The 26176-nt window shown below is 48.2% G+C and overlaps 1 protein-coding gene across 2 annotated transcripts in view; it reads right to left on the reverse strand.

Annotated features, from left to right (window-relative positions):
• Window positions 1–24883, reverse strand: part of HCN4 (hyperpolarization activated cyclic nucleotide gated potassium channel 4) — a 123082-nt gene extending 98199 nt beyond the window's left edge. For both annotated transcript variants that reach the window (XM_081838748.1, XM_081838747.1), the window contains exon 1: window positions 23947–24883. In XM_081838748.1, coding sequence (XP_081694874.1) covers window positions 23947–24788 — 842 coding nt within the window. In that variant the 5' untranslated portion in view covers window positions 24789–24883. The remainder of the gene's footprint in view (window positions 1–23946) is intronic.
• Between the last annotated feature and the right edge of the window lie 1293 nt (window positions 24884–26176).

A 26176-nucleotide genomic window follows, 5' to 3' on the forward strand; every position in this document is an offset into this window, starting at 1 on the left:
TTCTAAATCTGACCACAGGACTGCACTCTATTGATTTAACGATGATTCAGCCTTTGGCAGCTTAAAAAAAGAGATGCATTTACTATGTGATAATGAGCACTCAATGACTTCATACACACTGGTTTCAGTATGGGAGGCTGTATATTTTAGTTAACTGTCTTGAATTATTGACTTGACAGAAGTGTATTGTTCTGATAGAAAAGGATTAGGTTCCATTAATCTTAAAATGAGGCAAACCAGCCCATCATTTATGTTAAAGAATGCAAACATGGCCCATAGATTAATATCTTCACCAAGGAGGAAAGTAAGGTCCAAATGTTGTAGATCATCTGCGACAGTGGGGTGGGGTGCAGGTGGAATTTGTGGGCATTTCAGAAGAGCATGAATACCCAAGCAACTCACGCGAGGCTGTAAGAAGAACATGGCAAGGTATGGGCATGGGCAAGACCTCCCTTGTCATGTTCCAGGTAAGGCAGAAGTCTAGCGAGAGCTGATCTGCCAAAATACCAGAGCAGCTAAGTTTCACCTGGCAGACAGACAAGCAGATGGTGCCTGGATAGCTCGATGTACCAAACCAAGGTGATCAGCAGTTCAAACTGCAGGGCAGCAGGTACAGTACCTAGGGCTGCAGGACCTTGGACAGCTCCAAAGGCAGCACCTGGAAAGAGTGACAAGCTCAAGCACTCTCTCCCCTTCTTGCTGGCCTGAGTCTTTGCAGTTTGTTAAACCAGTTTTCCAATGTAAGACCAGGAAGCTGTGGTTTATGTGGTCCACCCAAACAGGGCTTGCAAACTATGGTTTGATCCTGATGTGCAATATCAGCACCCTTCCCTTGAGATGTCTGACTTGGCCACAGTGACATGTGCCTTTGTTACATCCCGTTTGGATTACTGAAACATGTTCTACATGGAGCTGCCCTTTGAGAGTGCTCAGAAACTCCAGCTTGTTCAAGGAGCTGCAGCCAGACTGTTGACTGGGGCTGGTTATAGGGAGCAAATGACTCCCTTGCTACAAGAGCTCCACTGACTACCAGGCTGTTTCTGGGCAGAATTCAAAGTGCTGCTTTTTACCTATACAGTGATACCTTGGGTTACAGACGCTTCAGGTTACAGACTCTGCTAACCCAGAAATAGTACCTCAGGCTAAGAACTTTGCTTCAGGATGAGAACAGAAATCGCGCTGCAGCAGTGGGAGGCCCCATTAGCTAAAGTGGTACCTCAGGTTAAGAACAGTTTCAGGTTAAGAACGGACCTCCAGAACGAATTAAGTTCTTAACCCAAGGTACCACTGTAAAGCTCTACACCATGGGTAGAAAAACTAAGGCCCGGGGGCCGGATCTGGCCCAAGCACCTTCTAAATCCGGCCTGCGGATGATCCGGGAATAAACGTGTTTTTACATGAGTAGAATGTGTCCTTTTATTTAAAATGCATCTCTGGGTTATTGGTGGAGCATAGGAATTCGTTCATATATTTCCCTTCAAAATATAGTTCAGCCCCCCACAAGTTCTGAGGGACAGTGGACCGGCCCCCTGCTGAAAATGTTTGCTGACCCCTGCTCTACACGGCTTAGGCCTGAGTTCTTTGAAATACTGTATTTCCTCATTTGAACCTGCCTGGGTTTTGAGATTTTCAGGGGAGGCCCTTTTCTCAGTCCCACCACCCTCACAGGGACACTTGGTGAGGACCCAGTACAGGGCCTTTTCAGTGGCTGCTCTCAGACTCTGAAACTCCCTTCCTGGAGATGCTAGACTGGCTCCCTCTTTGTTGTCCTTTCACTGGCAGGTGAAGACCTTCTTGCTCCAACAGGCTTTGAGGAACTGACTGCTTTTAATGAAAGGCTGGTGCCATGCTGTTTTTATTGGCACTGTGGTCTAAACTACTGAGCCTCTTGGGCTTGCGATCAGAAGGTTGGCGGTTCAAATCCCCACAACAGAGTGAGCTCCCGCTGCTCAGTCCCAGCTCCTGCCAACCTAGCAGTTCAAAAGCACACCAGTGCAAGTAGATAAATAGGTACCACTGTGCGGGGAAGGCCAACGGCATTTCCGTGCACTCTGGTTTCCATCACGGTGTTCCGCTGTGCCAAAAGTGGTTTAGTCCTGCTGGCCACATGACCTAGAAAGCTCTCTGTGTCCGACTCTTCGTGACCCCATGGACCAGAGCATGCCAGGCACTCCTGTCTTCCACTTCCCTGCCTCCCGCAGTTTGGTCAAACTCATGCTGGTAGCTTCGAGAACACTATCCAACCATCTCGTCCTCTGTTGGCCCCTTCTGCTTGTGCCCTCCATCTTTCCCTTTTCCAGGGAGTCTTCTCTTCTCATGAGGTGGCCAAAGTATTGGAGCCTCAGCTTCAGGATCTGGCCTTCCAGTGAGCACTCAGGGCTGAGTTCCTTCAGAATGGATAGGTTTGATCTTCTGGCAGTCCATGGGACTCTCAAGAGTCTCCTCCAGCACCGTAATTCAAAAGCATCAATTCTTCAGTGATCAGCCTTCTTTATGGTCCAGCTCTCACGTCCATACATCACTACTGGGAAAACCATGGCTTTAACTATACGGACCTTTGTTGGCAAGATGATGTCTCCACTTTTTAAGATGCTGTCTAGGTTTGTCATTGCTTTGCTGTGGCGAAGGGGCTTGAATAACTCAGAGAAGCTATGAACTATGCCAAGCAGGGCACCCTTCAACTAGAGATGCCAAAGATAGTCACTCCAGCTTCCTGCTTGCAAAGCATGAGCTAAGTTCTCTCGCACACCAAGAGTCATGACCCAGGACAAATAAAGCAAAGAGCTCATCTTCTAGCTCCCCCCACCCCACCCCATGAAGAGAAGGCACCAAGCTGAAGCCATATGTCAATGGCAAGTCAGTTATCATTACAGCTATCAGCAACAGCCCAAATGCTGGCACCAGAAGGTTAAGTGTCAAAACTCAGCCTAGTGTAACATCTGCTCCTTGGCTGCTATCAGCAACGTCTGCGACTGTCTCTTCTCAGCTCCCACTCACGCCCCAGGGGGCTGCCAGCACGGCTCCGTTCTGCTCTGAGATTTAGAGAGGGCTGATGGAATTTGCAAAAGGGGACAATGGGAAAAGGCCATCGCAATCACCTTCACCCTCCAACGGCACCCTTTAAACACCAGCTACGTTTTTTTTTGAAAGCAGGGCAGTGCACCATTCCAATGGTGATCCTGATGGGTGGCTGTGGAAATGGACCATCTTGCTATGAAATTGTGGAGTGTGTGGGAAGCAAGCCACTGTTACGGGTGGAGACACTAAGTCTGTCATTATGGTTCTTTTATCAATTCTCCCAGGCATACTGGAGAGATAACTTGCCACATTTAGAGCATGAGAATTTGGAAGGTCTCTGAAATCTCTTTGGTAAGGAGTATATACATCTGCACAGATCATGCGTCCTAGCCAATATTAGTCCTACTCAGAGTAGACCCATTGGGTCCATTAATTTAAATGGGCCTGCTCTTGAGTAGAACTTAGTTGGATATAACCAACTTTCAAGCATGGAATATCAAGAATAGGAACATAAAAAACAGTCACAAATATTTGCCAAATGTTTATAGATATTGATAATTTTCAGAACGCCTTCTCTCTTCAAGCTCCTTCTAACAAGTGAAGGTATAGGAAACAAGTGAAGTAGGAAACTGAACAAAACAGAACAACTTTACTGAGGAAACTGTACAAGAAACTGTATAATTCAAAGAGAAAGGAACATAGAGGTCTTGTCTTTCTTACTCCAGGGCCTTGTACACAGCAGGAAGACACTGAACCAAACATACACAAGGAAAAGCTGCCTCAGAACAATGCAGCCAATCAGAGCACATGCTACCTCAGCAAACATCAAGCCACTTTGCCTGGTTGCTAAGCAACACCTTCAGCTGTCCCTCTCTTGTCTAGTTGGCTTTAACACTAACTATATTAACCCTTAAGCTGAACATGGAATGATCTGTACTGTTGCACTTCTAACAGTAACGTGTCCTGGCACTTTATGGTGAAAGGTGGACAAACAATATATTATCAATCAATCAATTAAATGAGCCTTGTGTGCACATATTTATAGAGTGGTTAAAGGTAAAGGTAAAGGGACCCCTGACCATTAGGTCCAGTCGTGGCTGACTCTGGGGTTGCGGCATTCATCTCGCTTCATTGGCCGAGGGAGCCGGCGTACAGCTTCCGGCTCATGTGGCCAGCATGACTAAGCCACTTCTGGCGAACCAGAGCAGCGCACGGAAACACCGTTTACCTTCCCGCCGGAGCGATACCTATTTATCTACTTGCACTTTGACGTGCTTTCGAACTGCTAGGTTGGCAGGAGCTGGGACCCAGCAACGGGAGCTCACCCTGTCGTGGGGATTCGAACTGCCGACCTTCTGATCAGCAAGTCCTAGGCTCTGTGGTTTAACCCACAGCGGCACCTGCATCCCTTACAGAGTGGTTAGAGAGGACAAAAGAAGGATGGGAAATCTGAGCCACTCACCTGGTGCAGAGGTGTGCAAGGCTACCTGCAGCATTGACCTAGTGCTTCCAGCTGACTGTGTATTATCAGGCAGCATGAACAACATATGCTAATTGTGGTTATTCACACCCCCCCACCTCTGCCCCTTTTGCATACTCTTCTCAAAACCACCTGGCTTCTGCTTTTCTACAGTCTAGATTAAACTAAAAAAAGAAAAGTCACAGCTTGCTTTTTTGAGTCATTGTCTGCTGTGCTTGATAGAAACCCCTTGTCCTGACTTGCAAAATAAATCTGCTCAATAGGAGAAAACAGCAGCAAGAGCAGCAAGCAAGAATGAGAGGGCTCATCTGTGCGTGAGGCACAGCATAGGCAATTCAGCAAAAAGCACTAGAAAAATGCAGAAAGTTTGCCCCTAGGGATAGGGATGAGGAAGCAGCAACTCCCCAGGTGCTGTTGGACTCCAACTCCCATCAGCCCCAAGCAAGCACAGCCAATGATTAGGGATGGTGGAAGCTGTAGTCCAAGAGCAACGGAAGGAGCACAAGCTACCCATCCTCCTGCTGGGGCTTTATCCCCAATGTCAGGTTGCCTTAAGGTTAGTTGGTGCATTTATAGCCTTCACCGGGATGTGCGAAAGCAAATATTTCAGAGATATGTCATGTCAAGTCAGACCATTGGTTCTTTCAATAGCTTTCTAGAACTTGATGAATATGCCTGGAGAGGGCTGCCCCTGCTCATCCTACCTCCAAAGGTGGGGGTGCCAGAAGGTGAGGTAAAGGACCCCTGGACGGTTATGTCCAGTCAGGGCAACTATGGGTTTGCGGTGCTCATCTCGCTTTCAGGCCAAGGGAGACGATGTTTGTCCACAGACAGCTTTCTCGGTCATGTGGCCAGAAGGACTAAACCGCTTCTAGCACAACGGGACGCAAATCAGAGGGCACGGAAACACTGTTTACCTTCCCACCACAGTAGTACCTATTTATCTCCTTGCACTGGTATGCTTTCGAACTGCTAGGTTGGCAGGAGCTGGGACAGAGCAATGGGAGCTTACCCTGTTGTGGGGATTCAAGCTGCCAACCTTCTGATCAGCAAGCCCAAGAGGCTCAGTGGTTTAGACCACAGCACCACCCGTGTCCCTGGGAGTGCCACAAACAGTGCATTGGAAGACGATGGAAGAGCCATACTTCCATCTTGCTCAACAAGGTCCTGGGTAGATAGATAAATCTGTCCATTTCAGTTCTCACCATTTCTCATTTTCCAATCTTAAATTCAGTTATTCACATTTCTGCATTATTATTAATCCTCACGAACGTTTGCCAGCATTACAATGCGAACAAACACACTTTTAATGCAGCGTTGACTAATGTGCACATTTCTGCAAGCAATTCCCCCTAATATAATGCATCTTTGTATATCCCCCCTCAACATGCACTCCCCCCACATAGAATGCATTTTTGGCAACAGGGTTCAGTTGGAGAATGGCATCACAAAATTCAGAGAAGTGTGAATTTCTAGGGGTAACAGTGTTTCAGTTCACGTGTTGCTTCAAGATGTGTGAATTAGGTAGTTTCTCATTAAAGTGCAAACCAGAATTGAATTTGTTCCCTGTCCCTGGTGCTGGGTTCAACCTCCTAGCATTTTTGTGAACAAGTTGGGAAGGATATAATTTAACAATATATCCTTTCCTGCCTCCCTGGACATTCCCACAATTTTCAATTAAGGAAGGCATGTGGAACCTGCAACCCTCCAGATATTGCTGGTCTGGACCATAAAGAAGGCTGATCGCCGAAGAATTGATGCTTTTGAATTACGGTGCTGGAGGAGACTCTTGAGAGTCCCGTGGACTGCAAGAAGATCAAACCTCTCCATTCTTAAGGAAATCAGCCCTGAGTGCTCACTGGAAGGACAGATCCTGAAGCTGAGACTCCAATACTTTGGCCACCTCATGAGAAAAGAAGACTCCCTGGAAAAGACCCTGGTGTTGAGAAAGATGGAGGGCACAAGGAGAAGGGGCTGACAGAGGACGAGATGGTTGGATAGTGTTCTTGAAGCTACCAGCATGAGTTTGACCAAACTGCGGGAGGCAATGGAAGACAGGAGTGCCTGGCGTGCTCTGGTCCATGGGGTCACAAAGAGTCGGATACGACTCTTCAAGAAAGAGTCTACAAGAAAGAAGATTCCACCTAAACATTAGGAAGAACTTCCTGACAGTAAGAGCTGTTCGACAGTGGAATTTGCTGCCAAGGAGTGTGGTGGAGTCTCCTTCTTTGGAGGTCTTTAAGCAGAGGCTTGACAACCATATGTCAGGAGTGCTCTGATGGTGTTTCCTGCTTGGCAGGGGGTTGGACTCGATGGCCCTTGTGGTCTCTTCCAACTCTATGATTCTATGATTCTATGACTAAACAACAACAACATAACTCCCATCATTCTTGAGCATTGTCCATGTAGGCTGGGGCTGATGGAAGCTGCCTGCATCTGCCCAACCTTTTGGTGGCACTTTCCATCATTTATCTTGTGCTTTGCTGGTTACTGTTTTTCTGTTTCTACTATAATGGGGAGACTCTATGGCCCTCTGACTTGGCCAATGGTCAAGAAGGAGAGGAGTTGCAGCCCAATAAAAGCTGGAGCCACAGAACCCCCATCCCTTCTTGTAACAGAAGACATTTCAAGCAGCTGTTTTGAGCTGGCTTGGGGGCCAATATTGATAAATTTAAAAAGAAGGGATATAAATGTTTCCAATAAAAGGAAAAACCTGTGAGACAAACTTCAGTGAGCTTCAGTGATATACTCCCAGCTGGGCAAGTATGTCCAGATTTATGGACATGCATCACAATGCTTGCCTACAGGTAGACGCGGCTATATGGAACAAAATCCAAACTTAGCATGCAGAGAGCAGTGCTGTGCGTCACCCTTTGATTATGTCAACTGCAGGCTACAATTCTAGGGTCCAGAGTTGCATTAGTCATCTGGCCTGCCATTAAGTGCAAGTATTTTTCTTCATGAATAGCCAGGGCTGGAGGGTCCCAATCTGGGGACCTTGAAAGATTTGTCCCCTGGATCAGGCCTCCTGGATCAGGAAGAAAACACCTGTTAGAGTGAATATGTTGCTTACCATTTAAAGAGTCTTCAATGATCACAGCAAAAGAACAGAGCAGCCATTCTCAGAATGAAGGTGTTCCCAATTAAGGTTCCCACCCACTTCCCCCCTAGTCACTTCCGCGCATTGCAAACCGATCTCGTGCTTTTTATGTAGCCACCTTATCTGTTCTACGTGACCTTGGACTGATAGGCTGGACACTTTCCAGCGAGAGAGAATCGGTTCTTTCTCTTCCAGTTCTTCTTCACTTTGCTGTTCACCCCCCAGTTCATCCCAACTTTTGTCTTCAGAACTATGCCCCTCTGCAAACCACTGTTCCAAATCTATGCTGTTCCATGGCTCCTGGGCAGCTTCAGGATCCTGCTCAGGAGAAGCGGGGAAGGGGAGGCTCCCACCACTCCTCATCAGAGCAGTACTCCTCAGCCTGGTCTCTAACAGAATGGGAGTTTTCCCTTCCCACCGCCATGTGCAAATAGGCTCGAGGGAGGGGGCTGATCTGGATGATGACCATATGAGGTCACAAAGGCCTAAAGCCATGCCAAGGTTCCACTCCAGATCAGCTCTTTCTCCTCCCCAAGACACTCTCACACTGGCTATTTATAATAAGCACCATGTGTAGCTCTGGCCCTCCTCAGCCAAAAGAAGCTCCTTGGCCAGTCTTAAAGGATGGCCTGGCTGAGACTGCAGGGAACTGTCTTTTTATTTAGCACGTCTGCTGTGCTCTTCAAGAATTCAGTACATCTTTCAAAACCAAATTAAAATGATAAACTTTGGAGGCAATAGAGCCCATTTATGCCAACTAAGAATGTTAAACATGAAGTATTGGCTCTGAACTGATCCAATCAGTATAAATGAACCTAGACTGAACAACAATGTTTGATGTTGGTTATTGCAATGCATATAGCATCTTAAAATTTTATAATATTTACATTTTAAAGATAAACTTCAAGTAGCTTGGGCTGAAGTGTGCATCAGAATCAACCTGGTCCTAGCTCTGTTTCTCTGGGATAGAAATTATTTAAATGGCTAGATTCCAACAATGTGGATTCTCTACTGAACACTCTACATGGGTTTTCAGAGCAGCGCAAACTGCCAAGAGCATCATCTTGCAACACTGGATGGAAGGATATCACCATCATCAATTCATCAGTGGGCTGAGGAAACAACTTTGCTTTTGATCTATGAGCACAGGAGCAAAGGAAGCTGGTTTTACCACATCAGACTCTTTGTCCAATGCCTCCATCACTGAGCTTTGGCTCTGTCCTGCAGTGCATCAGGGGTAAGAAAGAAATTGAATTCAGTTTGCATCTGAAGGCAAATCTATCTAACTCATACTTTCCAAAACAATGCATGAACTGAAACACAGCTATCGTCTCATGCCTCCAGATTTTGCAGTCCAATTCTCAAGCAAAGTCACATGTGCAGACATGAACTAAGGTAAAGTGTGTATACATTAGTGAAAAGACATTAACTCTGCCAATGCTTCACTTTCTATAGGAAATTAAAGAGTCCCATTTGCAATGAACATGTGTGGAGAATGCTTCTCGACTTTAGTAAACAAAGCAGACCGTGCCAAAATAGCCAATCACAAAGAATATGTTGTGACATTTGGGGTTGAAAAATACTGTATTATGACTGCCACATTTCCAACATGCAGTTTGGTTTCATGTGTCCACTAATATTGGGAGACTACAGGCAATATTTGTTTTGCACAAGGGTTACGGTATGTTCTGGACGCCCATGCACATTGGTGGGGCCCACATAAAGCATTCCGTCCTGCCCTGCCCTGCCACCATTCCACCCTTTTGGTGATGTTCTGGTGATGTTTTTGGGTCACGTCCAGGTTTGCATGCAGTTATGTGCAATTGGGTAAAATTGTGTAGAAAAATGCACATCTTAGGAGCCATGGGCATGAGAGTGCATTCAAATTTTTGAGTGAACCGTTTATGAAAAGAAAAATATGCAGTTTGACATTGAAACAGGGCAAACTAAACTTTGGGTTGGAAAAATGAGAAATTGGGAGAAATCAAACTAGACAGATTTGTCTGTCGCTGCTTCCTTCCCATTCTGCTGACGGAGGTCTCTGCTACATCAAAGAGCCTCCTGCCAGTGCAAAGAAGATTTTTGATGTCTCTTATTTATTTTGCAGATTTAGAAACTCCTTTACAGCTAAAAGCTACCAAAGTAGTGTACAAAAAGATAAGATAAAATAAAAAAGCTGCAGACTCAATTACCTAAAAATAATAAAACAATTTCTACAGCTTCAGGTAGGTAGCTGTATTCTACCTGAATCTAGAATCATGGAAGGCAGCACACTGAATTTCTACAGGTGTACAGCTAACATTACATAAAATGGCATGCTTTGCCTCTTTAGGATTTCAAGCAGGGAATCTCTCCCAGCCCCATCTAGAGATGGCAGGGACTGAACTTTGAACTCTTTGTGTGCAAGGCAGATGTGCCACCAGTGATCTCCAGCTCCATAACACTAACAAATAATTTTTACAATTACTTTACAAGGAACGCTTGTCAATGTTCAGAATCACTTTTACATTTTCTCATCCCTGCTAGCCAGAACTCAATGCAATACCCATTTTCAGTAAGTTTTTCCCCTCAAGATTTTCTGATACTGAACCAGACCCCTTGGTATACCTCAGTACAGTGGACTCTTGGGTTGCGAACGTGATCCGTGCGGGATGCACGTTCGCAACCCGCAGCATTCGCAACCCACAGTGGCGTGTCTGCGCACGCGCAGGTTGAGATTTGGTGCTTCTGCGCATGTGCAAAGCTTGATTTAGCGCTTCTGCACATGCACGACCGCCGAAACCTGGAAGTAACCAGTTCCGGTACTTCCAGGTTTTGTTGGGTGCATAACCCAAAAAAAACGCAACCTGAAGTGACTGTACTGTCTATTATGGCTGGCAGAAACATCCCAGGGTTTCAGAATGGGGGTATTGCCAGCCCTATTCAGAGAGGCCAGGGATTGAACCTGAACCCTGCAAGTGAGAGGCTCTGATCGTTCCCTGAACCCTTGAAAGGGAGACTCAGAAAGGATCGCCAGCCAGTGTCGGAGGCAGAGATACCATCTGACTCACTGATCAGCTAAAAAAAAAGAGAGAGGAGCCTTTTCCACATTCACGCCAGCTGAAAAATACCAAATGACACAGGGTCTTAGCTCCCTTAACACATTGGGTTCATACATAAATGTATGCTCAGAGCTACGATACATCCATTTTTATCACATGCACTTCAGGGTTAGGCACATAGGTGAAGCATAAAGATGCATCTGTAGTACCACTAGCTGTGTCATCGTGGGATGAAAGAGAGTTTAGCCTCCAGCTCTTTGCTTCTTCTTTTTTTATGTCCACTCTAGTCTCGAAACAAATTCACAGAGAAAATCCTGAGCAAGTCGAAAGCTAAGTCTGTCTGTGTTCAGTGGAACTTAACTCACAGGCAGGGAGTAACATATCCCAATATGAAGGCCAGGTTTGTTAAGCTACCCCACATGCATCTTGGGTGTCAGAGACCGTGCTGAAGAGGGCTGCACTGAGGAAGAATGGTGGGAGCCACCCCCTCCTCTTGATCCCAATCCTGACTCTTCCCAGGATGAGGAGGACAGTATAGATTTGGAACAGTGGTTTGCAGAGGGGCATAGTTCAGAAGGCAGAAGCTGGGAAATGCTGGATGGGTAAACAGCTATCAGAAGAAACACTAGAAGAGACAGAGTTAACAGAATCACAGTCTCTGGATAATATCCAGCCCCCTTCTCCAAAGTCCCGGAGAGTTCAGAAAGTGGCAGAACAGAAAACACAGAGGCTCCAAGCTCAGATTACAAGAGGTAGGAGTGACATAGATTAGTAGGGATGGAGGGAACTTAATTGGGAGCCCCACCATTTCTAGGAGATGTGTTCTTTGTTCTCTTGCTGTGATTATTAAAGTTCCTAACTGGTAAGAAGACTCCTTTTCCTTTGTTCTGCTTATCTACTGCCACTGGGGAGAAGGCTAACATTGGGGAAGGGCCCTAGCTCAGACGTAGAACATCTGCCTCAAATGCAGAAGGGCCCAGGTTCAGTCTTTGGCATCTCCAGGTTGGAATGAGAAAGACTTTTGTCTGAAACCCTGAAGAGCCACTGCCAGTCAGTGTGATAGCCTGTGATTCGGATGCTGAACCTGAGGGATCCCAGCCTGCACAGGATTCCTTGCCTCCCCAACCAGCTGAGCCAGGGCTGGGGCATGGGTCAGAAGGGTCCTCACCTGTGCTGGATCCTCAGGTGCAGGCACCAGCTGAGTCTGCTCTGGCTCCTGAGGTGATGGAGGACCCATTGCCTGCAGGTGCTCCACTCTCAGCCCCATCAGAGGAAGCTGAGGTTGCCTCTGGGTCCGATAACCCTCCAGCCTCTCCTGAGCTACAGAGAGATGGATGGAACTAAATTCCCGCAGGAGGAGTGCTCACCTCCAGGCCAGGAGAGGCGAGTCACCAGAGGATCAGGGCCGCCCCATGCCTTGGGGCAGATAAAAGCCAGCCAGCCCCAGTCCCAAGCTGCGGGAGCAACATTGTTGGTTGCTAGTTCCTGCCTGAACCCTGTTCTGCTTTTCTGCCAGAGCTCCTGACCCACCCTGGCTGTTCCTGACTTCACCTGACTCCCTGCCCTGCACCCAGCTTCAGCTACTAGACTGCCTCCATGTTGCACCTTTGACCATGGACTGGACTTGGACCTCGCCTCTTGGGTAACCCATGGGACCAGCACAGTCAGTGTATGTCATACTGAGCTAGCTGGACTAAGGGTCTGACTTAGTATAAGGCAACTTAATATTTTGCTATTTAAGAGGAACAGCAGCCTTGCAGTGTAATGCTAGAAATGTCTATCTAGAAGTCTAATAGCACTTGTTCTTGGCTAAGGGATTATATTACAGCCTTACAGAGCTGGGCAGATCTGTTTCTCCTTTTTCCAGTCTTAAGTTCAATTCTCCGCATTTGCTTTCTTTTTTAAGACCTCTCAGAAATTCATCTTAGCAAGAATTTATCCCAAGACACATATTTTTGCATGCTAATGTGCACAATGTACACATTTTGCAAAGCAATATTTCCACTGATATTTCTATTTCTATTCTAATGCATTCTTGTTTGTCGTTTTCACTGCTATATGCATTTTTGTCCACGCAGCTTGAGTGGAGAATTGCACTGCAAAATCTGGAGAAGTCCAAATGTCGAAGGATGGCTGTGTTTCCATTTGCAGAGCGTCTCAGCAAATGTGAGTTATGAAAGGTTTGCCTTTAAATGTGGACTGAATCAAATCTCTTCCCCATCCTTACCCTGTAATCTCTTTCTTACATCTTAAATATGGACATCCCTCTTGGTGTCTTTCTAATTGAATCTGGAATAATCCAGGTCAGCCAGCACAGTCACACGGGTGAGGAAACGGCTTTTGTTTGCCTTGCAAAACAGGAAAGAAAACCCCTTTATCACAATATTAAAAGAACAACAACCTGAAGCAGCCCTGACTGTCAAACACTTGCAAGAGATTTATCCGCACCTTCATTTGCTTCCTGCTTCCATCTAAAACCCAAATCCAAGAACAGAGGGCGAAGATCAGCGCTTTACGCCAAGCGAGCTAAAAGCAATTTGCTAACATGGCTTGGTTAACACAGATCTGGCTTGACACCGGAGTGCTGCAAACTCTGGTTTCTATGCCAAGACGACTCAAGTCCAGTACATGGAACAGGGTTTAGCACTGATTTCATTTGCCTAACAATTTCTTCTGCCTTAACAATAAATCAGAAGAGCTAAAGGGAGAAGCCCAGGCAATGCAAAGGGGCAGCAGTGGTTGGAGCAGAGCAAGAGATACTAATAAGCTCCGGGTTCCTTGCAGGGGTGGCTGGCGCCCCTGCGGTCAGTGTCAAGGGCTCAATCAAACTGCTTGCAGGTGCAACTGTCTCTCTCAGCAGTGACCCTACAGAGACAGCAAATGAGAACTGAACCCTCTGTTCTCTCTCAATGGCCCTCTCAGGCAGCCACTTATGCTCTGGACAGCGACTCAAAGCAGGCTCTGCCACAGCCTCGATATTGCTTCACATGCAGCATTGCCCAGCAGCTGAGTATTTGATGTTTTTTCTCTTTTTTTCCATTGGAGGGTTGAAACGGTCTATTGGGTATGGGGAACCTTTGGCCTCTAGAAGTTGCTGAACGACAACGCTCAGGGCTCCCTTGGCAGAAAGGGCAGGATATAAATGTAATTAGTGAGTAAATTAATAAATACGCCCGTCAGCTCCAGCAAGCAGGGCTAATGGCCAGGGATGATGGGTTACAGTTCAGCAGCATTTGGAGAGACAAAAGTGCCTTACACCTGTTGTATAAAGGTACAGGTAAAAGGTAAAGGACCCCTGGATGGTTAAGTCCAGACAAAGGCGACTATGGAGTTATGGTGCTCAACTCGCTTTCAGGCCGGGGGAGCCGGCATTTGTCCGCAGACCGCTTTCCAGGTCATGTGGCCAGCATGACTAAACCGCTTCTGGCGCAATGGAATACTGTGATGTAAGCCAGAGCACACGGAAATGCCCTTTACCTTCCCATCACAGCAGTACCTATTTATCTACTTGCACTGGAGTGCTTTTGAACTGCTAGGTTGGCAGGAGCTGGGACCGAGCAACGGGCACTCACCCCATTGCGGTGATTCAAACACTGACCTTCTGATCAGCAAGCCCAAGAGGCTCAGTGGTTTAGACCACTTGGTAACCTGTAAAGCAGGGAACCTGTGTCATGCGAATACACACACACACACAAAATCACACAATAAGAGAATCATACTTGCTACAAATGTGCTACCAGGAGCCAAGCTAGAATTTGGTTTAACGGCCCTACTGAACCAGAGCTAGTGGTTTGTCTCCCCTGGACTTTGTCTAGAGTGAGACAAACCACAAGACACATAATGCTAAACCAAACCATGGCATAGGGAAGTCACAAAGCATTTATTATTTCTGCAGCATTCTTGCTTGTTCATGCTAAGCCATAGCTCGGCTGAGAGAGTGTTACTTGCAAATCATGTCCAGCATTTTAAAGTAGAACCTTATTTTAAAAGTCAAGCAAGGATGCCCATCACTCACCTCCTATGACGCCTCTGCCAGAGTCAACGGACTCCAGTTATGTTTTGGTGCAACATATAGTGAGTCCAATTTGGGTGCAACTGCAGTTCCACAATCTTAAACTGCTCTTTTCTCTGCTGTTCTCTTCTCTCTTTCTTATTTTTGAAAGAGGGTTGTCAGTATTTGTAACATTTGAAACTTGCAAAGCACCCCAGAATCGTTCTTGGCAAAAGGAAGTATAAAAATGGTTTAAATAAAAATAAACAAACACAGAGCTAACCAAATTGTTTGATGATTTTGTTTGTTTGTCGCCTTATTTATATGGTTTCTATAGGATTATCATGACTGTAATGTTTGTTGATGTTTAATGCTTTGGTTACTCCTGTGAGCCACCACTTTGAGCTCTGCTTCATTGTTTCAAAAGTGGTATATAAATATTAAATCAAACCAAAATTCTCCACACCAGTGAAGCTCATTTGGAACAGCTGATCAGTTGGTCATAAAGCAGAAGGCAGAACAGTCTCGTTTGCTGTCGCTCCAGAAGGCACGACGAAAGCCGGTGTGTGGAAACAGCAAGGAAGCAGTTTTCAATTTAGTGGTAAGAGAATCTACCTTAGCAGTAAGAGCTTTGTGGCTGTGGAACAGACAGCCTCAGGACACTTTTGGTTTTTTTTTTTTGCTGGACAGCTGTCTGCATCTAGCAGAAAGCTGGATGAGTTTATCTTCAAGGTTCCTCCCACCTCTCATGATTCTTAATGTTTTCTAGCATGTCTTTATCCCAAAGGACAATAAACCCTCTTGGTTTGTAATAAGTGTGGGACAGACAGCTGCAAAATAGATCAGTCCAGCATACAGAGAAAAGACATATGCGATCAGGGATGGGGGCTTTGGCAGGGTTGTTGACATGAGAACAGGAGTACAAAATCAGAACACTGCTCCATCCAGCTCAGTACAGTACTATCTGCACTGACTGGCTATGGCTCTCTGGGGTTACAAGCAGGAGATATCTCCCTGCCCCATCTAGAGATTTTGGGGGGACCTTCTGCATGCAATGCAATGCTCCTATGACTACCCAGTGAGATCATTTCTCCTGCAGCAAAGCTACTGCCACTTGCTGTTATCCGGGAAGAGGACAAGATACTCCCATGGCTCAGCACTGGCATATGCATAACACTAAGGAAATTAAGCGGGTTCTAGGGGGATGCAGGTGGCGCTGTGGGTTAAACCACTGAGCCTAGGACTTGCCGATCAGAAGGTCAGTGGTTCGAATCCCCGTGACGAGGTGAGCTCCCGTTGCTTGGTCCCACCTCCTACCAACCTAGCAGTTTGAAAGCATGTCAAAGTGCAAGTAGATAGATGGGTAGCACTCCGGCAGGAAGGTAAATGGCATTTCCGTGTGCTGCTCTGGTTCGCCAGAAGCGGCTTAGTCATGCTGGCCACATGACCCGGAAGCTGTACGCCGGCTCCCTCAGCCTGTAAAACAAGATGAGCACCGCAACCCCAGAGACATCCGCTGCTGGACCTAAAGGTCAGGGGTCCCTTTACCTTTTAATAATCTAGGATTGCACATAAAAGACTGGACTGGGGAAGGAGAGAAAGTCAAGAATGTGAATCTTAAATGCCAGAGACAGAATGAGAGAAATCATAACTAGGGGGGTTTGACTCCCCTAGTTAGAATGAAAGTCAGAGAAACAGCAGGCGCATCCCCTCAGCCGCTACCTAACCTTTACTATATCTGGTAGCTCAGGATAACAAGCCCGGAGGTCATTTTAAACTCTGCTTTGTTTGCAACCCAGGTCAGCAACTAATTGTGGCTCCAGGAAAATTTGCAGAGCTGGCAGGTGGTGGCAGGACAGCTCTGTTCCCCTGAAACCCCCACCCCACCCATTATCTCCACTCTCCATGGCAGAGTGAAGGGGGGGAGCAAACTGGACATGGCTGGAGTTCTCTGTGCCTCTGCATTACAGGAGAGAGAAACAGAGTTGTGCACTGCCTTAGACCTAGGTGGGAGGCCGATATGAAGGAAGAACGGAGTCTGTGCAATGGCAACTTTTGCACCCCACTTCAAGAATGTAAGAAAAGCCCTCCTGGATCAGACCAAAGCCCATCTAGTCCAGCATTCTGGTCCCACCAGAACATATGGAAACTTATGGGTGCTCTTTTTTGTATTGATTGCTCTTTCTCTCCACTCTGCCCCGGGGCATGAGGGTGAAGGGTGGGTACAAAAATCTAGCAATAACAAGAATAACCTCCATAGCTCAAGGTTAGAGCACCTGCTTTGCAAACAGAAGGTCCCAGATTCCATCGCTGGCATTTCCAGGTAAGGCTGGGAGAGAGCCCCTTGCCTGAAACCCGAGAGAGGCGCTGTCACTCAGCACAGGCAGCACTGTGGGAATTATAGGGACAGAACTACCCAAACTGTATAGAAATTTATTCATGTAGGTGACTACAGCGGCAAGAATGTTACTTGCCCAAAAATGGAAAGAAGAAGAAGTCCCAGCAAAAGACAAACGGATACAAAAACTTACGGAATATGCAGAAATGGCAAAACTTACTGGAAAAATAAGAAACCAAGATAACAAACTTTTTATAAAAGAATGGAAATGGTTTATTGAATATTTACAAACAAACTGTAAACATTGGCAGGATTGTTGTAATAATCCACTGTTTTATAAGCGTATATACTTAAAGCAAATGAATAAATGAGCAAATGAATTTGGATATGCAGAAAATATTAAAAATAAATTTAAGGAACCGCAGAAAGAGGGGGAAAAGATGTTGAGTTTTGAAATGTTGAAACGATTGTAAAATGACTGAAATGTATAAAACTGAAAATTATAATGAAATAAAAAAGCACAGGCAGTACTGAGCTGGACAGATAGTCTGACAAAAGGCAGCTTCTCAAGAACCCTCTCGCACCCATCTTCAACTCATACTCAGAGGAATCGTGCCTCTAAGAATGAAGGTGGACCATAGCCAGGATAACTAGCAACCATGGATAACCTGATTCTCTATTATTTACACCCATCCAAGTTGGTGGTCACCGCTGCACCCTGTGGTTTCAAATTACATCATTCTGTGACCTCCTGCTTCCTTCTCCCACAGCCTCATACACCTCTTGAGCAAGGAGCAAACACTGAAAGTGGTGGATATGGGGCAAAGGGACTCACAATGCGGGAGCCAGCATGGTGTAGTGGTTAAGAGTGGTGGACTCGTAATCTGGTGAACCGGGTTCGCTTCCCCGCTCCTCCACATGCAGCTGCTGGGTGACTTCTCTGAAGTCTCTCAGCCTCACTCACCTCACAGAGTGTTTGTTGTTGGGGAGGAAGGGAAAGGAGATTGTTAGCCGCTTTGAGACTCCTTAAGGGGAGTGAAAGGTAGGATATCAAGTCCAAACTCCTCCTCCTCTTCTTTACTGTGTCTGGGACTGAAAGCAATCACTGCTTTGGCACTTACTGTGCATTCATTTCAGTAAGTGTCCATCCTTATCCTCTGGGATAGGACAGAAGAGACCTGCTGGATCAAACAAATGGTCCATCTAAATGAGCTTCCTGTTTCTCACAGTGGCCAATCAGATTCCTCCAGGGAGCGCACAGAAGGGGCTTAAGGTAAGTAGACCTTCAGCACTGTCTATCCTCCAGAAGTCAGATCTTGATGGCACTTTGCATCTGAATATGGATGTTTGGCTTTGCTATTGTGCCTAATGGAGCTCTGTCTGCTCCCTAAACTTGTGGAACACACACACCCTTTCAAAGCAATCCAAGCCACACAATGAGTTCCATAAATTAATGTGTAAAACTGTGCTTTTGATTTCTGAAATGACTGACAAGAGCTTTCACTGAGCAGGAAAAAGATGAGAGAAATCCACCTGTCCACAACCAACAGGCACAAGTTTATAGATCCCTCTTTTGTCACCTTTCCCCCCTAAACTCAAGAGCTACACAAGCAGTTTAGCCATATTTGCTTCACAGAGGAAGTCCCTTTGTCATTTTGATTGCCATTTTATCCATCTTTCTCAGCTCTGCAAGATGGCTAAGGGATAGCAGGAGAACCATACATTTATATAACTATAAATGCCAATATAAAAAAATAAAATACTAGAGGAATGCAAAAAATATGCATCAGGGTATTAGAGACTCACAAAATGCAAACACATCACTTAAGGCAGGGAGGAGGAATCTGTCACCCTCCAAATATGGTTGGACTTCAACTGCTGACCACTAGACCATGCTGCCCAAAGCTAGACTTAAAGGGACTCCAAGGGAACCACAGGTTCATCATCCCTTACTAAAGGTCAGGAAGGTAGACTAGGGCTGCACAGTTTCATGGGAGCAAAACCCCAATGAACTCCACCAGATTGATTTCTGTGTAAACACGCGTAGGAGGGCCCTCTAGCCAGAAGATTACACTTTTAGTAGTCCCAGTTCTGTGAAAACAACATGCTCCCTTGATCATCACAAAACTTGGAAGTGCCATGGGCTACAGGACTGCAGAGTGGAACTGGAGCTACCAAGGAAAGGGCCTCCTAGGTGGAGAAGAACTGGAGAGGCAGTGCTGCATAGTGGTTAGGGCAGGGGTCAGAAATTTTTTTCAGCAGGGGGCCTGTCCACTGTCCCTCAGACCTTGTGGGGGGCCGGACTATATTTTGAAAAGGGGGGGGGAAGGGAACATATTCCTATGCCCCACAAATAACCCAGAGATGCATTTTAAATAAAAGCACACATTCTACTCATGTAAAAACACACTGATTCCCGGACCGTCCGTGGGCCGGATTTAGAAGGCGTTTGGGCTCCGGCCCCCGGGCCTTAGTTTGCCTACCCATGGGTTAGGGTGTTGGAACAGGACTGGAGAGAGATAGGTTTGAACCCCCACTCAGCCATGAAACTCACTGCATGACCTTGAGCCGGTTACCATCTCGAAGCCTAATTTACCTCACAGGGTTGTTGTGATAAAAAGCGGAGGGGACGGAAGGACCATGCATGACACACTGAGATCCTTGAAGGTGAAGTAGAGATATAAATGTAATAAACAAGTGAAAATAAGGAGGGAAAGGTGTGAGGCAGCAGAACAAGCCGTTTAAAGACGATCCCTTTCCAACAAGCCTTTTAAGCCTTCATCCCAGTCTGTGTCTGTTTTGGATATGAAACTGTCTACATATGATTTTTTTTTTTTTTTAATGTTCTTATATCTAGGAGGAGTGTAACTCTGAATGCCAGCTCTAGGGTGGGGAGATGTCAGAGGATTGAAACTGGAAACTTCTGCATGCAAAGCAGACACTCTACCACCGAGCTTTGTCCCCCCCGCCCCCCACCCCGGGGAGCATAGGATTATTGAAAACGCAAAGCCATTCATTTCATCAAAGTCCAACACAAGCATGCCAAAGAGCCACTTGCAAAAAAAAAAAGCAAGGCGCTTACAATTCAATGAGTTAGTTCCTTGCTACGAAGCAGTTGTGTTCTTCCCATTATTTTGAGAATTGCTGCCAAAAAGGTGTGAGCACATTAGGCATACTTTAAATATATATATATATTAAAAAATCTAAATCTAAAAAAGACAAGACATTAACAAAACAAAAGTTGAGAGTTTTGCAAAATTTCACAAGCACAGAAGCTTCTGAGAAGTAGTTTTAGGCTGGACTATACACATATTAAGACTAGGACTTGCTGATCAGAAGGTCGATGGTTTGAATCCCCACAATGGGTTGAGCTCCTGTTGCTCTGTCCCAGCTCCTGCCAACCTAGCAGTTCAAAAAGCATGTCAAAGTGCAAGTAGATAAATAGGTAACGCTCCGGCGGGAAGGTAAACGGCGTTTCCGTGTGCTCTGGCTTACATCATGTTGGCCACATGACCCAGAAGCTGTCTGCGGACAAACGCCAGCTCCCTCGGCCAGTAAAGCGAGATGAGCACTGCAACCCCAGAGTCGTCTATGACTGGACTTAAAGGTCAGGGGTTCCGTTACCTTTACCTTACCCCTATACACATGCACACACTTCCTAGGGAATGAGCCCTGATTTAAAACGAGTCTCTCCTTCAGTATTTATTCCGTTTATATCCTACCTCTCCTCCAAGGAGCTGAAAATGGCATGCATACTATCCCCACTTTCCCATTTTATCCACACCACAACAACCCTGCAGAGAAGGTGAGGCTGGGAATGAGCGACTGGCCCAAGGTCACTCAGCGAGCTTCATAGTTGAGTGGGGATTCGAACCCTGGTTTTCCAGGTCCTAGCCTATCAGCCTAACCACTTCACCATGGCAATCATCCTACACTTGTATCAAGCATTACTGCCAAACACACACAGTCCCTGCTACACACTGCTGAGGTCCTCATAGGAAGGAAACTGCCTTAAGGATTGCATTGCTAATGTATGTCAAAATCTGGTTGCATGAATACACACATGCACACATACACAACTCTCCAATCAGACAAGCAGGGGACACTTTCGAGGCCACACTCCAGGCAGGCAAAAACATTCAGAGGGTGCAAAGCAAGTCCAAGGAGGGGTGTGGCCTACAGAGGGGGGCGTGGCCCGGGAAAAGTCTCAAGGGCCAGATAAAGATGCACGGAGGGATGCATTTGGCCCTTGGGCTTGTGGTTGTCCGCCTCAGCTTTAAGCTGGGATGTGACCTGCAAAACTCCTTCAGTCAGCCATGGGTTTGGGAGCCAGGACAGTTGCAAGCACCAACTTAAATGGGAAAAAAACCAGACTTCCGGGTCTTTCTTCAGTGTGCGCTATCACAACCAGATACCACCAGCCCCGCCATTGGTTCCTGTACTCCTAATGGCTCCATTTCCTCCCAGACAATACAACAAAGGTGGGGATGTATGCCAATTTGTAGGGCATAATTAAATTAAACTAACCCCAAGCTGCTGTGGACTGGTGTTGCTTAATTCAAGGGTAGCTGATCTATGGACCTCAGGATGTTGTTGGACCAGTGTCCATCATCTCCAATCACTGGCCATACCGGATGGGACTGATGTGAGTTGACAATCCAGTGGCAACATGCAGGTCACCCCTTCTGTGGGGCTGCATCTGCTCCGCATGCAGAATGTCTGGAGCGCTTCTGTCAGTCAGTATAGACCAGGCTTCCTCAACCTCGACCCTCCAGATATTTTGGGACTACAATTCCCATCATCCCTGACCACTGGTCCTGTTAGCTAGGGATGATGGGAGTTGTAGTCCCAAAACATCTGGAGGACCGAGTTTACCTATGCCTGGAGAATACTGAGCTGGGTGGACCAATGGTCTGACTCGGATTACGGCAGTTTCCTTTGCTGTAAAATTTATTTATAAACTGTCCTGAATTTACTGGCGGTCCAGGATTGTTAGATGACCCTGTCTTCCAGCGCAAAGAATGGGTGGGGGTGGGGGAAAAACATTCTGTCCACATCACGCCTCATTTTGTAAACCTTTATCATCATCTCCTCCACTGCCACCTTGCTAAAGTGTAAATTCCAGAAACCTGAACGCCTCTCCTCTTTATTTCCTCTTACCGTTATTGTGTAAGGCGGTTGTAATTAAAATCAACATAATAAGGCCCAGCTCTTGATTGCGCTAAATCATTTCTTATTGATTGCAACATATTACATACATATTTAGTAGAAGAAAGTTTGCCAGGCACCAGTTAATTCAGAAACGTTTGACAGCACAGGCCCCCCCTCTCTCTGCTACCGAATATGTACTTGAAAGAAATTAGCTATGAAGTTATAATTCATTCAACAAAAACAAACGCCCCTCCCCCTCTGATTCCCACTCGGCAGAGTTAAGGACAGCTTTTTTGGAAATAAATAATGGCTTAATTGGTTAGTCTATTTTAAAACTAGACCTTTGGAGAGACGTTCTACTGGGTGCAACATCTCTCTTCTCTTTCACAGGGAAACCATCAGAGCAGGATTTGGAGGCAAAGGTCCAGGGGGATCCCACTCAGCAGAATGAGAAGGGGGGGGGCAACATGCACACCCATACAAGGGCAGCAGGGCTGGCTTAGCAGCTAAAGGCAGCGGGAGGGGGGAGGGACCAAAGTCTAAATTTACTTGACTGCACCACTGATTGCTCATTCTATGAAGGAGACACCCTTTGATTCACACATATCCCTGGCTCAGGATGCTGCAATGCTAAATACCTAGGCTATGCCACCAAAGGCCCTTTCGTCCAAGCTGTTGGGACTGGAGAGGAGATCTGGGGAGGAGAGATTTCGGGATGACTCTGCAGCTGCAGTCCTATCCACACATGCAGCCAGATCCCACATGTTTATTCACAAACATGTCCCACTGAGTTCCACCAGGCAAGTCCCCAAAAAGGGACTTCTACAATTCTTGCAACCTTATTAGGAAGTAATTGAGCACAAGGGTCTTACTTCCGAGTAAGCACGCCTTGATCTGTTCAGAGAAGTCACAATGACGCTCTCCAAGGTTTGAGGCTTTGCAGTTGGAGCATCAGGTGCACAGAAATAAGGGCAGTAGAAATTTCCCCATCAACCTTGTCCTTTTGGAGTCATTGCACACATACATCTCATTCTGACATCATGGGCTGTATCCAAGCCCTACACAGAGAAGACCCATTGGAATTAACGGACCTAAATAAACCGCGTCCATTCATTCCAACAGAGCAGGCATAACATTGGTGACAACCCATCATTTTGATGCCAGAAGGTGGAGAAGTTGCTTTTCAAATGTGAGAGTCGAAGGATGTTGAGATGTAAAAGTTTAGTGGCATCTTCAAGGAGAGACTCATCCCCCTCCACCAGTGATGCCCTCTATGCAACTGGGGAAACTGGGGCAGATGGAGTACTCTGTCAGGACAAGAGTTTGGGGGCAGAGGAAGACCATTCAAAGTCAGGGAAGGGAGTGCACAGCCGTTGCCCGTGTTAGCCCTACACAAAGTAGGCTCATTGAAACGAAAGGACCCAATCCATTCATTTCAGTAGGTCTTCTCTGAATGGGACTTAGTTGGATACAACCCAATGTGTGCATCCCGACTCCAAAATTAATATGTGCCAACTGCACGGTGACTTCAAAAAGGCAACTTGACTGGGAAACGCCTCCCGTGTATGTTTTTTACACCTGATGCGCCAGCTGCAAAACCCCAAACGCTGGAAAGAGTCACCGTGACTTCTGCAGCCGTCTACTCTGAGTAGGACTTCGTTCGCTCGCACTAAAGAGGGGGAGACTCCCACGGCCATTCAGTGCAGAGCCCCCCAACTGCCTAACTGCGTCGCTTAGTGCCAAACGTTACCTGTGGCTGGGCAAGGGTGGGGTGGGGGAGGCGGAGATAGGGGAGGGGCTTCATCCTCCCCACTTTCCATTTTTTACCTGAAATCGCTGTACGGGTGGATGATCCAGAAGCCGGCGGACTTAACCCTTTCCTGCTCCCTCTCCACGGCCTTTTGGCTGCCAAACATCCTCAAGGAGAATTTGTTGACCCCCGGCTGCAGCATTGCCCCGAACTGCCTCTGCATGAAGCCAGCCTGGCCCAGCCGCTGCTCGTCGTCCGGGGTGATCTGGTCGGCGCCCCCTCCCGCTCCGTCGGGACCCCCGCCCCCTTCCACTTTCACGAAGGCGGACGAAGAGGGAGGAGGCGGAGGGTCCGGCGGGGACGAGGAGGACGAGGCTGCCGCCGGGGTCGAGGAAGCCGGGGGTCCCGGCTCGGTGTCCGACAGGTCCGGGGGGCTGCGCTCGTCGCCGGGGGACGCCGCGTCCCCTTCGCTGCTGATCAGGCGGCGCTCCTCGCCCGAGTCGTGCGGGTGGCGGCTGGCCAGAGAGGAGAGGCTCCCCTTGAAACGCCGGCAGTCCCCGTTGGTGCTGCTCTTGCCGCTGCCCCGGCAGCCCGGCGCCCCCGAGGCGGCAGCCGCCGCCGCCTCTCCGCTTTCCACGAGGCCACTGCCGCCGCTGCCCGCATCCCCGACGCCGGGCCTCGAGGGCTCTCCTGCCCCTTGCCCCCGGGCTCCCCCTGGCGGCGCCGACGCCAGCGGCCTCAGCTTGATGCTCTTGCGACGGGCGTCCTTGTCGGCGCCGCCGCCGCTGCAGCCGCTTCCTCCTCTTCCTCCTTCTCCACCGGCTTCTTCGTCCTCCTCGTCCATGATCGACGCTTTGGGGCCGATCTGCTGCGGGAGGCTGTATAATCGCTTGCGCATCGACGGCGGCAGCCTGTCCATGGCCGCGCGCTCGGGAAGAGGTGGGGGAAGGCGGGGGAGACCTGCTTGCAGGCCGGCGGCTGGTGGTGGGGACCCCCTCGGCTCTCTTCCGCGCGTGCCCAACCCGCGCCCTCCTCAAGGAGCTTCTAAAACGGGGTCTCGCTCAGCTCCGCAGCCAGAGCGCCACAGCGAGGACCACCCATCCTTCTCCTGTCCTCCCGGGGTTGCGCCGGGTCGAGGATGCAGCGCTTCCGAAAGGGCAGCGGGGGGCGCCAGGCGGAGAGCCCCTCCCCGGGCTGGCTAGCTGGCGTCCCACTGAGCCGTCGCCGCCGCCGCGGTGACCCTTCCGTCCGCCGCCTGCTGCTGCTGCTGCACAGCCCCCCGGGGCAGCGGGACACCCAGCCGGCGGCTCTTCAGCGCTCGCCTCGGCTGCATCTCGGCGGCGGCGGCTTCCATAGGCGCCCAGGCAGCCGCGTCTCCGGCGAAGCAGACATAATAATGAGAAGGAGGGTGATCAGGAGGCGGACGGGGAGGAGGGACGGAGCAACACCTGCTGAGCAGCCGCGGAGGGCGATCCCCGCCGCCGGCAGCCCCCGCGCCACAAGGGCCCCGAGCCCCTCCGCGGCCTCGACGGCGGCCCGCGATAAACAAGGAGCGCGCGAGCAACCTGCAACAGCATCCAGCGCCCGGGCGCCGCTTACATCACTGCTGCTGCTGCTGCTGCTGCTGCTGCCATCCCTGATTCCTCATGCAGCAGCTCCTGGTCCTGGGAATATTCATGAAGCCAGCTGATCCGATTGGGTTGCCATAGGAGCCACCGCTGCCAATGGGCTCTGCCTACCTGAGCTGGCAGCCGGGCTTCTTAAAAGGGCAACGCCTCGGACGCCGGGTGGGCGTGCGCGTCTCGGGCGCGGGCTGGGGCGCCTCGGCTGCTGCCTGGAGCGGGGGATCGCGGGCGGAAGGACGAGGGAGCGCAAGGAAATCCAAAAGCCCCTGATGCTCACCCCCCCCCCTCTCTCTCTCTCTCTCTCTCTCTCTCACACACACACACACACACACACACTTTGTCCCTCAAGTGCTATCATTTGCTCATTGAAAGCTGCAGTGCTGCGCTCAGCTAGGAGTAAGCCCCATTGAAGACCCCGGAACTTACTCCCGAGTAAAGGCGGGCAAGGTTCTTGGCTCTCCACCTTCGCCAACCTAGTGCCCTTCAGATGATTTGGACCGCAACTCCCGCCAACCTCAGCAGCCGCAGATGTCTACCTTTCGTGTTGTCCTGCTTTTGTGGCGCTGTAGCCCGTGCAGACAGCAGTGATGCAAACGCAAAGCGGGCTAAATCCACCACTGTGTCGAGACCATGCTGCACTGTACGTGCCCACTGCAAATAAATAAAAATTATTTTAAAGTCT

This window comes from Podarcis erhardii (genome assembly GCF_964252035.2).
Source record: "Podarcis erhardii genome assembly, chromosome: 14".
Lineage (NCBI taxonomy): Eukaryota > Metazoa > Chordata > Lepidosauria > Squamata > Lacertidae > Podarcis > Podarcis erhardii.